This window comes from Malaclemys terrapin, chromosome 2 (genome assembly GCF_027887155.1).
Source record: "Malaclemys terrapin pileata isolate rMalTer1 chromosome 2, rMalTer1.hap1, whole genome shotgun sequence".
Classification (NCBI taxonomy): Eukaryota; Metazoa; Chordata; order Testudines; family Emydidae; genus Malaclemys; species Malaclemys terrapin.
This window is the reverse complement of record NC_071506.1, coordinates 223905994-223920877: the sequence shown is the minus strand read 5'-3', so window position 1 is coordinate 223920877 and position 14884 is coordinate 223905994. Positions and strand designations below refer to the sequence as shown.

Below are 14884 nucleotides of genomic sequence, written 5' to 3'. Positions count from 1 at the left end.
CACATTTGTAAAACAATTGAATTACATTATGTTGTGATGCACATGCATGAGCCTTACACTATGAACCATATGCTATAGGTATATGCAACTGTCACTATTCTGAACTGGGGGATGTGAGACCTACACCACACCTTGACAAGGACTCCATATAACTTCTCCAAAGCACAACTGGAAAAATCCTGCTATGAGAGGTGTTGTTATTCTTCAGTTTTAATGATATCACACATGCAGATAACTACTCTGCATAGTGTAATTTGACTCTAGAGGTTTGTGGTACTTGATAGCACATTTTTTAGGGGCAAGCTATGCTGGACAATATTCTACAGAGACAAGGTGGGTGAGGTAATATCTTTTATTGGACTTGTCTCTCTCACCAACAGAAGTTGGTCCAATAAAAGATATTACCTCACCCACCTTGTCTCTCTAATATCCTGGGACCAACACTGCTACAACTACAATTAATATAATATTCTACAGGGCATGTATTTTTTTTCCATACTGAATTATGGATAATTGTAAAAATATGTGTGCAACTGATTGATTAATGAGCATTCTGCCTTATAATTTTATTTGTTTTTAGTTTAGTTTGTTATCTTAAAATTCTCTGTGAAATGTGATTTGCATAGGAGACTTGCAATTATTTATACATTTATCATAAATGATTAGCCAATGAATCTGACATTTTTGAGGGGTGTGGTGAAAAAAGACAAAGACCAAATTTTCCTATGGGATACCTGTCTATATTTAGTGTAGATTTAGGTGCCTATATCCCTATTTAGGTATCCAAATAATATTTACAATTGTTTAATAATCATCTGACTAACTATGGATTTAGGTATTTAAGTTTTGGCTTCCAGCTTTGAAAAAATTGGCCTTATTTCTTACAAAAATAACATTTGATTAGAGAAGGAAATGCAATAAGAATGGCTGGTAGGATTTTTAAACTCACTTGTACACTTGGGATCAAAATTATTTCACTCTGTTTCCTTTTCACTAAGCATCATCCATTCTTCTCCCATGGGAAGTGCAGTTTTCTGTCTCCCCTGAGGATTAGGGAAAGGGATAGCTAGAGTGTTTGGTATTGCTTCAGTTGCAGAAGTAATTGAGATATCAGATAAAGTCTTTCATTATCCACACATAGTTTTTTCCTGTGAAAAAGTCTTTCTAGAGTTCTATTTAAAAGCACTTTAGAAAAAGGCAACATTCCAGGATTAAAGAAAGGAGGAGTTTTAAAATGAATTTACCAGAGCTATTTTTGTATTGGTTAGTTTTCTCTATTGCTTCATTGCTTTAAGATAGGAATGTACAAAAATCCTCTGACTCCTTCCATCTCTAGGTTATTGGGTCAAATCTAAAGGGCCACTCTACTCACAAACTGGAACTAACATAACTAAAATTGGTCGCCGCTCACACCTGGCACCTTCAGTTATGTCAGTACAAATCTGTATATGGTCACTATTTCTTATTTCAATTTTATTTAAAATTGATTTGAGTTATATCAAAATAGAGCATTCATAATCTGAAATAGGGATGTCTGCACACATTTCCATTCCAGTTTGTGTGTAGATGTGTCCTAACTCTGGTCTAAAATTTATTAACTTTGCTGGCCATTCAGTGAAATAAGTTGCTGGTCTCAGCCGAGTTTTAGGGCATAGTTGTCCCCCTCACAAAAAGCAAATGGCACTGATTGTCATCTTTATTGGCAGCCTTGGCAGTGAGGTCAAGGGCTTAATAGAAATGGCGACTGACTCCTCACTCATAGAAATTGGCTGCCTGGGTCAGGGTTAAAGCACACAGACAGCACATCATAGGGAAGCTCATGCTGCTGTCTGGTATGTGGTACCTCACCTGGTAAACAGGAAGTATGTCTCGCTGACAATCAAACCAGCACCTTTTTAGCAGCACAAAATTCATTTAAAAAAAGAAAAAGACAGGATATGGTAGAAATCCAATCATCTGGAATTTTCACTGCTGTAGTAAATATGATAATGGGGAATAGGTGCTTATAGATACAGGTTAGGGCTGATGTTCAAGGTAAGAATGCAAACTGTTTACTGGATATTTACAGTTTTGCAGGATACTCTCAGAACTTCTAAGTAAATAACGCTGCCTTGAAAATTAGCATCTGTATAATTTGGTTGCATCATTATAGATTCCTGTTTATGCTGTCATAATGATAAAGGAACAATCAACTTGAAGTCTACTCTGTTTTTTCTTAAAAATAGGTGCAAGTCGTTTATGGTTCAACACCTGCCCAGGAGGCCATCTGCCAATTTTGGGGCCTTTATAATTAAATTTTCCTACTTATTAAAATGTCTTTCTCCCCTCTTTAATTGGGTGAAAGACTCAAGACTAAGCAGGGATACTGCTAAGCAGGGACAGAGTGAAACTGAATACACTCAAAATGCTGTCCAGTGCATTGTTTTCTAATGTAGTTAATTTATTATAATCCTAGATATTACTTGTAGAAATAGTAGGTTCAAAATAGTGTGGTGATTGGCCACTTAGGAAGTAACAAATGCTTTATAAAATAATTTAGTCCAAATCAGTGAGAAACACTGCTTGAGTACTGACACAAATTCAGCTGTAATATTGCACTCTGAGAGTTGCATACTATGTGGAGAGGCAAATTTATTTCTCCGCCTCTTTTTATTGTTCTTTTCTCATTCTCTAACTCAACAGCTCTCTCCCAAGGTCTGGTCCACAATTAAAATACTGAGCTGCAATGGCTTTTGGGGACATTACAGTTCTGCTCTCTGCTAGATTTCAAGTCTTATGATCCTTTGGACTGCATATATAATACTATATGCTAAATATGTTACCTAAGATAATTCACTACTTAAAATGTAGGCTCTTCAGTTAGAAAAATTTCAGTTAGTCTGGTTTAAATGTTGTTCGGTCAGGAACTGAAGGAGGAAAAGTAAAAACCCTTAATTTCAGGATCTTTCTGAGCAGACATGGTCTTATCTAATAATAACACTGAGCATGTTTTTTTTTTTTTCCTAAGCAGGATTTCTGTTGAAACAGCCTAATGGCTTTTTTCTTCCTTCAGAGTAAATATATACCCAGGAAAGAGCAATAAGAACTTAGACTGTAGGGAGCCTAGTGAATATTAGTACCGTAAGTTAGGACCCTGAAATGACGATGAATTTTTTCTTGTCAGTTTTGGGAGTTTTGAAATTAATGTTTTAACGTTAAAAATGCTTCTATTTTGCATGTTTCCTGAAGTTTAGGGTGCATATATTTATGGGTTCCCTTTTTCCCCTCCCCACCTTTTAACATGTAGATTTATGAGGAATCAAAGATGAACTTGGAGCAGGAGAGGCCTTTTGTCTGCAGTGCCCCAGGCTGCTCACAGGTGAGTGGAGTCAGCAGCAATATTAACAGAGCCCTCAGCGCCAGCTCTGGCTTGTATAATGCCTCCTGATATATTAACACACGCCTAATAATAATGTTTTCAAAAACCTTCTCTTTTTGCACAAAGATATTATTACAAAATGATGAAAGCAAATATACAGCTATTCACGTGTGTGTCACTAAATGTTTTTTCAAGCCTTTCTCGCTCCCAAACTCAAACCAAATATTTTAAGCAACACTGCACACTTCTTTAAGTGTTCAAGTGGTAACAGCTCAGGAAGGAAACGTACTGGCTTAGTATGGTTATAGCTTTTGTAATATTTGCCCTTGCTTCTCACACATTTGTATAAACCAGTAAGTTTTATTTGTGTGTGCGTTTGTATTTATTGCCATTTCCATGCTTATCATCTTATAGGACATCTTCATATTAAATATGCTTCATTTAAAATGCATTTCTTAGCCAAATTCTGACCCATTTTGTACACATTCCAGCTTACTTGAATGGCAGCCCCACATATGCATCTGAGGACATAATCTGGCTCATAACATTACATGTTTGATCTTTTCCTCATTATAAGGGAATTGACAGGTATTTTACCCATTAAGAACTGAGTTTAGAATTCAGTGTTTCTTCAACACAATTGGTAATTGATAACAACGTCATTAATCCCTAAAGCAATTTAGGAACTTCCATCCCTTGCATTCCCCATACTAGTTTAGTCTAGTGACTAGAGTACAAAACTAGGAGTAATAAGATATGGGCTTCCTTTCAGGTGCTATCATAGACCTGCTGTGTGACCTTGGGTAAGTCATTTTACTTCCCCTACCTCAGTTTCCCTATCTGTAAATGAGGATAACACTTCCCTACTTTGCTGGGGTGTTGAGTCTTCAGTCCTTAATGTTTGTAAAATCCTATGTACTCTTCTGATGTGAGCTATAGAAGTGCAGCGTATATTATTATTAGAGTTTTAGATGCTGGTAATTTTATCCACAGTTGGAGTAGAAATGTGGAAATCTTGAATTCATGTGTTGGCACATAACTAATGTGCTCCACCATTTAATTTAATAAGAGTCTTACTAATGACTTCCGTGGATTTTGGATCAGTCCCTAAATGAGGAATGTGTGCATTTGTAGTTTTAAGTCTGTGTGTACACAGCTGAACCTTCACTAGAGGCCCTACCGCCAAGAGATTAGTTTTAAAATATCTCCAAGCTCTTCAGCAAAATTTAATTTAATCTTTTTAAAAGTCTTGGCCAAGTTCACAAGAAGCATCAACTGATGGACCTTTCATTGAAATCAATGGAATTGAGCCCACTTATGGCAGTGGTGAATTTGGCTTCCACCTCTACTGGACAGTCAAAGAGGAGGGAAATCAAATAGTCTATTTTATTGTTTATTTAATGAAAAATACCTTTTAAGTTCACCTTTAAATTATAGTGCATCTTCTGTTTACTATAAGACATCAGTTGCATACTACAGTATTGCAAACTAGTTAAGAGGTTTAGGGGCTTCCTTCTCCATCAACCAGTGCATCTATTCGAAGAATGAGTTAGCTGGCCATGTGTACCATAAAGGAAGTGTGTTTACAGAAAAGACACAAGTCTGGATTAAAGAAATGGCTTCTTCCCCCAATCCCACCAGGCCTTCTTTAGGCCCTGCTGATTTGCACACTGAAGATGGAAGCATAACATTCCATGGTGGAGAATTCATTTCAACAATGTGTTCCTGCTCACAACATTAGCGTGGAGAGTCTTTCCCACATTCCATTTGCTCTGAATGTAAATTTTTAGTGCTTTTACTTCTTCCAGATGAGTAAACACTGAACCAGGATTTCACAGTGAGGAAAAGGACTCCCCCCCCCCCCCCCCCTCCTTCTTGGAACTTTATCTTTCTATCTATCTATCTATCTACATTTTTGACATATCATCCACATTATGTACTCTGTGAATACTGAGAGGCACATAGATGCTGCAGAGTATAACTTACTGTGTCTGTTTATAACATACTATAGCCACCAGCAGAGGTACTTAGTCTGGATTGGCACCGAATCATCTCCATTTTACTACTGCCAGTTTCTGTCTGTCTGTCTTCTAGGGACCTGCTGCTTTAAAATGCCGCTCTTTACAAAGCTATCCAGACACATCTTAGCCGCCTTTGCTACTCCTTGACTAGCCCTGTTAAAGCAAAGAATTATCATAACTAGTAGTAAAATATTAAATTTGTCCAATATGTGCAAAAATGTTTTTCCAGATTCTTTCACTTACATGTTTCAGAGTAGCAGCCGTGTTAGTCTGTATCCGCAAAAAGAACAGGAGTACTTGTGGCACCTTTATTAGTCTCTAAGGTGCCACAAGTACTCCTGTTCTTTTCACTTACATGTTGACCTCAGATTATTAAATCCACAGGCTGCCCCATTTTTCCGCTCTCTGCCTAGTAAGGTCGTGTCCACTTGCTCTTTCACTATAATAAGTTTTTCAACAGGCACCATTTAGACCACAATGTGCCGAGTTTTTTTTTATAATTATTAAATGTTTGCTCAAGTTTCTGTTGTTTTATTATTATTATTATTTAAAGAAACAGTTGAAATTTATAATTCTGTTATCAGGATTATAAATGTAATTACACCCATTAGTATATTGTGTAAGGTTTCTTACAACATATAACCCTTCCCTCTTGTCCTCTGGGCAAAGAAAAGGAAATTAGTTTAATATATCTTCCTGGTTATAAATACCCAGTAGAAATCAAGTACCACCATATAGTGGCTGGAATAAATCAGCTCTGATTAGAACCTACTTGATCTATTGCAGACATGAATCATATGGGGGAAAATGCATGATACCTGGGCACCTTTGGGTAGGGGAAGGCTGGCTGTTTTGATTATCTTTTTTATTGTTCTTAAGTAAGGATAAGCTGGCGGCATGGGTATCCAATCTGAATTTTGCTACTGGTGTGTATTTTGGGTATATGACTAGATAGGCCATCTGCATTTTAACCCTTTTACCTGGGTGTTGTCCAAGAGATCACTGCAGCAAATTTGCTCTCACACATAGAGTACAAAGATAGTTCTTACTTATGCTTACTTGCATTTTAGAATTGTTTTTGGCTGTTCCTGTGTCATTTGGATGGCTGGATGAATTTTTTAAAAAATCCTGTCCATTGCCAAAAATTTATTAGAGAACTAAATACTTCTTTCTTCCTCTCTCTGTGTTTGCCTGACAGCGTTTTCCAACAGAGGATCATCTGATGATTCACAGGCACAAACACGAAATGACTTTGAAGTTTCCTTCAATAAAAACAGATAATATGTTATCAGGTAAGAAGACATGGAACGTAAGAGACAAGCGAGGTACCTATTTTGATGTTGATATTATGACTCCTGCTGGAAGGCTATTGTCAAGATACCTCCAAGAGGTTAATTTCAAAGTATTCCAATCAAATAACAAGTAGAGATGGAACAAACTATGTGGTTCACCTCTGGACAAGGTGGTAACTGGTATTTGTTTGTCTTGTTTGAGGATTGGTATGAGAGAGAGAGAGAGAGAGAGATTGCTGAACCTTAGCCACATTGGTTTTGCCTATATTATATATCAGGTCAACGGGGAAAAGGCAGCTCCAGTGCTGCCTCCATCTATCAGCATTCCAGTGAAATATACACACTTAAGAGTGGCATTACAGAAATCTGCGACAAAAAGGTTACTGAAGTACATCTGTGAAGTTCCTCCAGCAGTCACTATTTTCATATGTGAAAAGCGCACCTCAGCACCCATTTTATGCCACTTATAATAGTCACCTTTTTAAGATACTGACGTACGTCAATAGCTATAAATCAGCCAGCTGAAAAAAAACTAAAACAGTGACAATAGCTAAAGTGCCCCTTGGGATAAAAACATTACTAGGTACAGGATCATCCTCTCATTCCCTTATTCTTGAGCTGGTTCTGAAGTTTTCACACATGGGTGTGTATGTCCATGCCCATACATACACTGGTGGCTTGCTAGCATTGGCTGTTGATTTTAGTTTCTGCTTCCTTCCCTTTTGCTTCCCCCTTCTCATGTTTTATAGGGTATATTTTTAAGACATTAAGCATATTCCTAAGATTATGTCCATAGAATATTTAGAAACTTAGTTTTTTTACCATTTTAAGATTCCAAATTCTAAATATAAAAATAAAATGTGCTAAATTATGATGCCCAGTTAGGGTTTATTCACTTTATTTGACATATTAAGTACTCATGGAGACAGATTTTCTAAAGTGGGCTCCTTCTGAGTAAGTTGTACCTGCTAAAAACAGTAGTGCATCTGTTGCCTGCATAAATTCCATCCGAATGTGTTCGTTGTAGGTGCATCAATGCAACAATTGAATGGATATGCAACAGGCTCAGACTTTTTTTGTGTGTGGATAAAACTCAGGAATCCCCATTTTAAACTGTAACTCTGAGTTTGGGTGCATTTAAGAAAACCTCAAAAAACAAACAAACATAAAATATCCATACTAATAGAAGCGGAAGAGGACTTTGGAAACAATGGTGGGGCAAGTCTCTAAAGAGTTCTTCACATAGTCTCCTTACATATGTTCTGTGGTGTAAATTATTTATTTACTAGTTTACTCCACTGGATTTTTCTCAGTGACTCCATAAAAATTATTTAGCAGAGGTACTTTTGTAATCATGCTGCACTGAGGAGTAAAAGTGTTCACAGGTCCTCATACGCTCATTTCCACTGCTGTGATGAAGTGGTCTGGAGCTTGTCCATTGGACTGTATTAGGAGAGACAGGGCAAAGATGGGTCAAGAACTTGCTATATGTTTTTCCTTACAGTTATGCTTGTTTTAGTCATCAGTAGTCATGTTTCTTTGGTTTTGCACTTATAGGAACATGCATATTTCAAAAGGAGGGGGCAAACAATTTTAAGAGATTAGCTTTAGGCCAGCCAGTTCATATTGATCATGACTTTTAGGGAATCACTTCCTCATTCTCAGTGGGTGAACTAAATGCTGTAACCGGGTGCCTTGCCAAAATGCCACAGGTGTGCACCATATGAGAAGGTGAAAATGTATTTGTAAGAGGTAGAATGACATAATGCATTTATCCCAAGGTGCTCCTGTGAGTTACTAATAACTTTCAAGATATTTAACCAAATTAAAAGGCTATCAAAAAAGGAAATGTTAACCTGGGCCTTTGAGCATGAGTTAGATGGTGAGCACTCAGCTACAATGTTAATAGGTGCAGTGTAAGAATCCAAGCAGATGGTGATTATATGTATACATTGTGGGACATATATAAATGAACTAAGATCTTTGTCAAAAGTAATTAAGGTATTTGTTCTCTTTTGCATACCACTCAGCTTATATATTTCAGTACATCTCCATCTGTATTAGAAATAGTCAGCAACTGCTTGCAAACATTTCATTTGGGTGTACATGTTTTTTTTGTTTTTGTTTTGTTTGTTAAAATCATGCCTTCGGTACTTAACAATTCAAGATTGACAAATGCCAAAATTGAATGTGCTCTCCCCCTCCCCTTGAAAATAACATTTAGGGTAAAAATTTCAAGTCAGGACAGGCAAAAATGTACAATACACTGAAAAGCAGGGCATACAAAAATGCATAACTGCTTGCTGTGCCCATAAAATTAGAGCAAAGTGGGAAACTGTTTTCTCATCCCAAAAAATAAAAAAAGCAGATAAAATGAAAAAAGAACAAGTTAAAAATCACTTAGAAAAGTTAGATGCCTGCAAGTCACCAGGGGCTGGTGAAATGCATCCTAGAATACTCAAGGAGCTAATAGAGGAGGTATCTGAGCCTCTAGTATTATCTTTGGAAAATCATGGCAGACGGGAGAGATTCCAGAAGACTGGAAAAGGCAGATATAGTGCCCACCTATAAAAAGGGAAATAAAAACAACCCAGGAAACTACAGGCCAGTTAGTTTAACTTCTGTGCCAGGGAAGATAATGGAGCAAGTAATTAAGGAAATCATCTGCAAACACTTGGAAGGTGGTAAGGTGATAGGGAATAGCCAGCATGGATTTGTAAAGAACAAATCATGTCAAACCAATCTGGTAGTTTTCTTTGATAGGATAACGAGTCTTGTGGATAAGGGAGAAGTGGTGGATGTGGTATACCTAGACTTTAGTAAGGCATTTGATACGGTCTCGCATGATATTCTTATCAATAAACTAGGCAAATACAATTTAGATGGGGCTACTATAAGGTGGGTGCATAACTGGCTGGATAACTGTACTCAGAGAGTTGTTATTAATGGTTCCCAATCCTGCTGGAAAGGCATAACAAGTGGGGTTCCTCAGGAGTCTTTTTTGGGACTGGCTCTGTTCAATATCTTCATTAACGACTTAGATTTTGGCATAGAAAGTATGCTTATTAAGTTTGCAGATGATACCAAACTGGGAGGGATTGCAACTGCTTTGGAGGACAGGGTCATAATTAAAAATGATCTGGACAAATTGGAGAAATGGTCTGAGGTAAACAGGATGAAGTTTTACAAGGACAAATACAAAGTGCTCCACTTAGGAAGGAAAAATCAGTTTCACACATACAGAATGGGAAGAGACTGTCTAGGAAGGAGTACGGCAGAAAGGGATCTAGGGGTTATAGTGGACCACAAGCTAAATATGAGTCAACAGTGTGATGCTGTTGCAAAAAAGCAAACATGATTCTGGGATGTATTAACAGATGTGTTCTGAGCAAGACACGAGAAGTCATTCTTCCGCTCTACTCTGCGCTGGTTAGGCCTCAACCGGAGTATTGTGTCCAGTTCTGGGCATCACATTTCAAGAAAGATGTGGAGAAATTGGAGAGGGTCCAGAGAAGAGCAACAAGAATGATTAAAGGTCTTGAGAACATGACCTGTGAAGGAAGGCTGAAAGAATTGGGTTTGTTTAGTTTGGAAAAGAGAAGACTGAGAGGGGACATGATAACAGTTTTCAGGTATCTGAAAGGGTGTCATAAGGTGGAAGGAGAAAACTTGTTCACCTTAGCCTCTAAGGATAGAACAAGAAGCAATGGGCTTAAACTGCAGCAAGGGAGGTTTAGGTTGGATGTTAGGAAAAAGTTCCTTGCTGTCAGGGTGGTTAAACACTGGAATAAATTGCCTAGGGAAGTTGTGGAATCTCCATCTCTGGAGATATTTAAGAGTAGGTTAGATAAATGTCTATCAGGGATGGTCTAGATAGTATTTGGTCCTGCCATGCGGGCAGGGGACTGGACTCGATGACCTCTCGAGGTCCCTTCCAGTCCTAGAATCTATGAATCTATGAAAAAAGTTTTTCAGATTTTGAAAAACTTTCCTGTCTTAAAGGGTGAGGAAAAGTTGAAACCTTGAAAAATTTTTGTGAACCAACATTCTGAAAAAATTTCAGTGCAAGTCAATTGAAACATTTTGCGTGTTGATAATTTCAAAATGTTTTGTTTGGATTTTGACTTTATTTTTTTTTAACTAAGATTAGCTTAAATTTCTAAACAAAAAGTCTTTGCAAACTGGAAACCTGGAATTTTTCACTGACAATTTCAAGACTTTTTTTCAAAAATTTTTGAGTTGAGAAATCTGTCGAAACTGACCCTTTCCTATGAAAAGTTTGTTTCAACAAATTTGCGTTTTCTGAAGAAAAAAAAAATAGAAAGTTTTTAAAAATTCTCTCTTTGCAGGTAGTGGTGTCCTTTGGCAGTGGAACTGTTTGAAGTCCACTGTACTGGCGTGTGTACACTCCCAGGGCAATGCAGAGTTCAGCTTTGTGAGAGCTGCCTGTATGGCAGCATGCATGTTTGGGGAAGGCTGGAGTGAGAGGCAGGGCTAGAAGAACTTCCAATGTACACATTCCCTGGTCGTTTCCTCCTTTCTCCAGCCAACTTAGAAGCTACATACTAGGGCCATAGACTTGGCTCCAGCCAGGGCCAGCTCCGGGCACCAGCCCAGCAAGCAGGTGCTTGGGGTGGCCAAGGGGAAGGGGCGGCACATCGGGCTGTTCGGCGGCAATTCAGCGGCGGGTCCCTCTTGGAGGGAAGCACCTGCCGCCGAATTCCTGCCGAAGAAGAAAGCAGAGCTGCTGCCGGAGTGCCGCCGATTGCAATTGTGATCGCGGCTTTTTTTTTTTTCTGCTGCTTGGGGCGGCAAAAACCCTGGAGCTGGTCCTGGCTCCAGCCATCAGGAGTAGCCTGAGTGGAGTGGCTCTATTACTACTCAACAACCTTTGGAGTATGATTCTTCCACTTGTTTCCTTGGGCTGATCTCTGAAGGAAGATACATGGCTGACTACTGGGGACTAGATTTGCATCCAGACCAGTAACTGTGTGCACAAGGCACATGGTTACCCAGCTTTCATGTGGAAGTACAGAACTTAATGAGCCCAGTGGACATATGATCATATTTGAGGGACTCGCTCTTGTGTGTTAAAAAATTGGTATTTGTATTGGTGAAAAAGGGAGAGTGTAAGGGTGCGTGCACACAAAGAGAGTAATATGCATGTGTGTGTGTTATTCCAACCAGGAGATCATCTGGATATTTCTGTGGGCAAGTCACCCTGCCTGTAAGTTAAGAGGTTGTTTTTTTTTTAATATTTTTGCAATCCTCATTTCAGAAGGGCTGATAGTTTTCCCACTCTTTGGGAGATACTGAGAAGCAGTCGTTTCATCACCCAGCAAAACCCTGGGGAAATTTAAATTCCTTAAAGTTAAAGATGTTTTATTCTTGGATTTCATAAAGAAAAAATGAAATGATATATGAGAGGAGGAGACAGGCTTTCCCTTTAGACATTTGTCTTGTCTTCCCTTTTTTTGGCAAAGTTGTTCCTGTCATCAATACCCTTCAAAGAATTGAGGCTGCAATTGCCCTATGGCAAAGGCAGGTGTAGTATTTTCAGTGCTAGCCAGGAGTTAGACTTTTCCACTGTCTCCCAATATGACATGTACAAAATCCTTACAAAAGAGCAATCTTTTAATGTTGAATCTTGTATTTATATATTGACACCTTCCAATATTTAAAAAAAAAAGATGGAAAAAATGAGCTGGTCAGGAATTTTTTAACAAAACATTTTTTTGTTGGAAAATGCAGATTCAGTTTTGAATAAATTTTCTCAGGTCTAGGATGATTTTAGTCTGTGTGATGGGCAGCCCTTCAAGTTTCAGTACTAGTCCTATCACTCTGACTTTGTTATCATTGCTTGAAAGTAAAACATGGATAAATATATAACTTCAGTGCTGCTCCACAGCTGAACAAGCCAAATTCCAGTTATTAATGCACAGCAGACTAAACAATTTTTTAGAAAGATGAAGCATCAAGTTACAGCCTTTGGCTATGTGCTGTCCAATATCTACATTATGGATGAATAACATTTGCAATGGTTTAGTGGTCAATATAAACTTTAAAAAGCTGGAGTTCTGTTAAAATAAAAAAAAAATTTTATGGACATCATTTGGTTTTGCAGTTTTTTTCCCCAACCAACATCATGCTGTAATATTTCCATTCATGTCTTGCTAGATGAAATCCTAGGAGGCAGTTCTGGGGTTGCAAAACACATTCTGGTAGACAATTCAAATAAACGCTCAGTAGAAGAAACTAACAACGCATTTCCTCCTAGCACGTGCTTACTAGGGCTGTTGTTTCAAAGGCAGTCCATTCAGGTTGATCCTCCTTTTTGGGGGGGCACAACTTTGGCAGTTTCAAAACATAGTGAATACATAATAGATTTTTTTTTTTTTTACTTTGGTTAAGACCTCAGATTTCCTGTTACTTCACACCATATATTTTAAACGAGTCTAGAGCAGCCAAGGGCCAAATGTCCAAGTGCTGAGTGCACACAGTTGTGGCAAGGGTTTCAAAAAGAATTCAGCTCCCATTTATGCAATCAAATAAGGGCCACATTTTCAAAAGTAGTCAGCACCCAACCCGCACTCAATGTACTGAATTCTACATAATTTTTTTTTAAAAGTCTGGCTATTTAATTTGGTGCTGAACTGGGAGTTGAGTTCTTGAAAATCAGCCCAAAAGAGTGGGTACTGAGCTCTCTTGAAAATCTGTCTGTTACGGTACAATAGGTTGACTCATAATATTTGCTTGATTAGACAGCTGGACCTTGCCTTTGGTTGTATTATCCTCAAATTTGAGGTTTATATTTTACTTAAAATTGATGTCATTCTTAGCCTTTCTGGTAATAACAGACTTTTGAACACCAGATAAGCATTCCTAAGTATTCTTCTCATCCTATGTCTAAATTTGATTACCTTGAAGTCCAAGAGCTAGGTTGTGAACATTTACCAAAGCAGCCATGAGGTCAGTGGGACTACATTTGTGAGTAACTGCTCGTCAGCGTAAGGGGTTCACAGCCTAGTTCCTAGGTAACTCCCTCCCCATGCACAATTTCTGTGGACCTCTGCCCTGCTGGCTTCTGCTGGTTACAGAAGTGCCACAGTGTTCTGGGGAAGTCTGTTCTTGAGGTATGTGTGGCTTAGCTGACACCCAGGAGGACTGTGAATCTTTGTGAGAAATCTTTATCTCATGAGGTTGCCAGCCGGGTTTCTAGACCACAAAATTCCATACAAGAACAGGTCCTCAGCTGGCATAGATTGGCATAGACCTATTGAAGTCAGTGGGCTCGTGACAGTTTAGACCAGCTGAGGAACTGCCACCAATAATTGGATAATTATTCAAAACATCTTCCAGAGGAGCAGACTCTGTCACCCAAACTCACACCGAGTAATAGCTTTCTCCATTTATTGCCCAGGGGCTGCTCTTGGTGTAGATGTACCACTCAATCTGTGTAACGATGGCAGAATCTGGCCTTCAATTTTTTGAGATTACTTCATCACTACTGATCACTTCTAAACTTTTGACATGATGCGATACTTTGTCTCAGTCTCGTATTCTCCGAATAGATGCTGATGATCCATCCTTAGAGGTTTTTAAGGCCTGGCTTGACAAAGCCCTGGTTGGGCTGATTTAGTTGGGGTTGGTCCTGCTTTGAGCAGGGGGTTGCACTAGATGGCCTCCTAAGGTCTCTTCCAACCCTAATCTTCTATGATTCTATGATGCCGCTCTTAGTCAGTGTCTACTTGCTGTATTCAGCTGGGTGTGCCTTAGAAATGCTTTGCTGTCAATGCTGTAACCCCTGGCCTAGTGAAACAGATTGAAATAATGCCTAACTTCTTGACCAGTCATGTACTTCAATGAAACATGCCCAGACCTTAGCTGTACCCATTCTCTTCAACCTCCTTTTTCTAGGTTCAGGTATAGGTAGCTCTGTAAAGGAGGGCAATTCGAATTTTTGTCTGTTTGTTTATTTTAATTTTATTTCTGTATTTATTTATTGCTGTTAGCCTGAGTCTGTTACTGTGTGACAGAGGCCAACCTGTGAGCCCACATTAATTCTAGATTATGGCTATTTATGAGATTTGCCAAAAAACCTGATTAACTTATTTCTGAAATCCTGCTTTCTGGTGCAGATTTGATTGTAATGAAACCTACCTTATCTAATATGAACATATAATTGAATAAGCTAAGAAAACATTTTATATATT

General features: G+C 38.4%; 1 protein-coding gene across 4 annotated transcripts in view; it reads left to right on the top strand.

The window, feature by feature from the left end:
- Positions 1-14884, top strand: part of CREB5 (cAMP responsive element binding protein 5) — a 336551-nt gene that overhangs the window by 47532 nt on the left and 274135 nt on the right. For 2 of the 4 annotated variants that reach the window (XM_054020418.1, XM_054020417.1), the window contains 2 exons: positions 3287-3358; positions 6578-6671. In XM_054020418.1, coding sequence (XP_053876393.1) covers positions 3305-3358; positions 6578-6671 — 148 coding nt within the window. In that variant the 5' untranslated portion in view covers positions 3287-3304. Of the gene's footprint in view, positions 1-3286; positions 3359-6577; positions 6672-14884 lie in introns of those variants that run through there. The other 2 variants (XM_054020419.1, XM_054020420.1) reach the window with 2 other exon arrangements.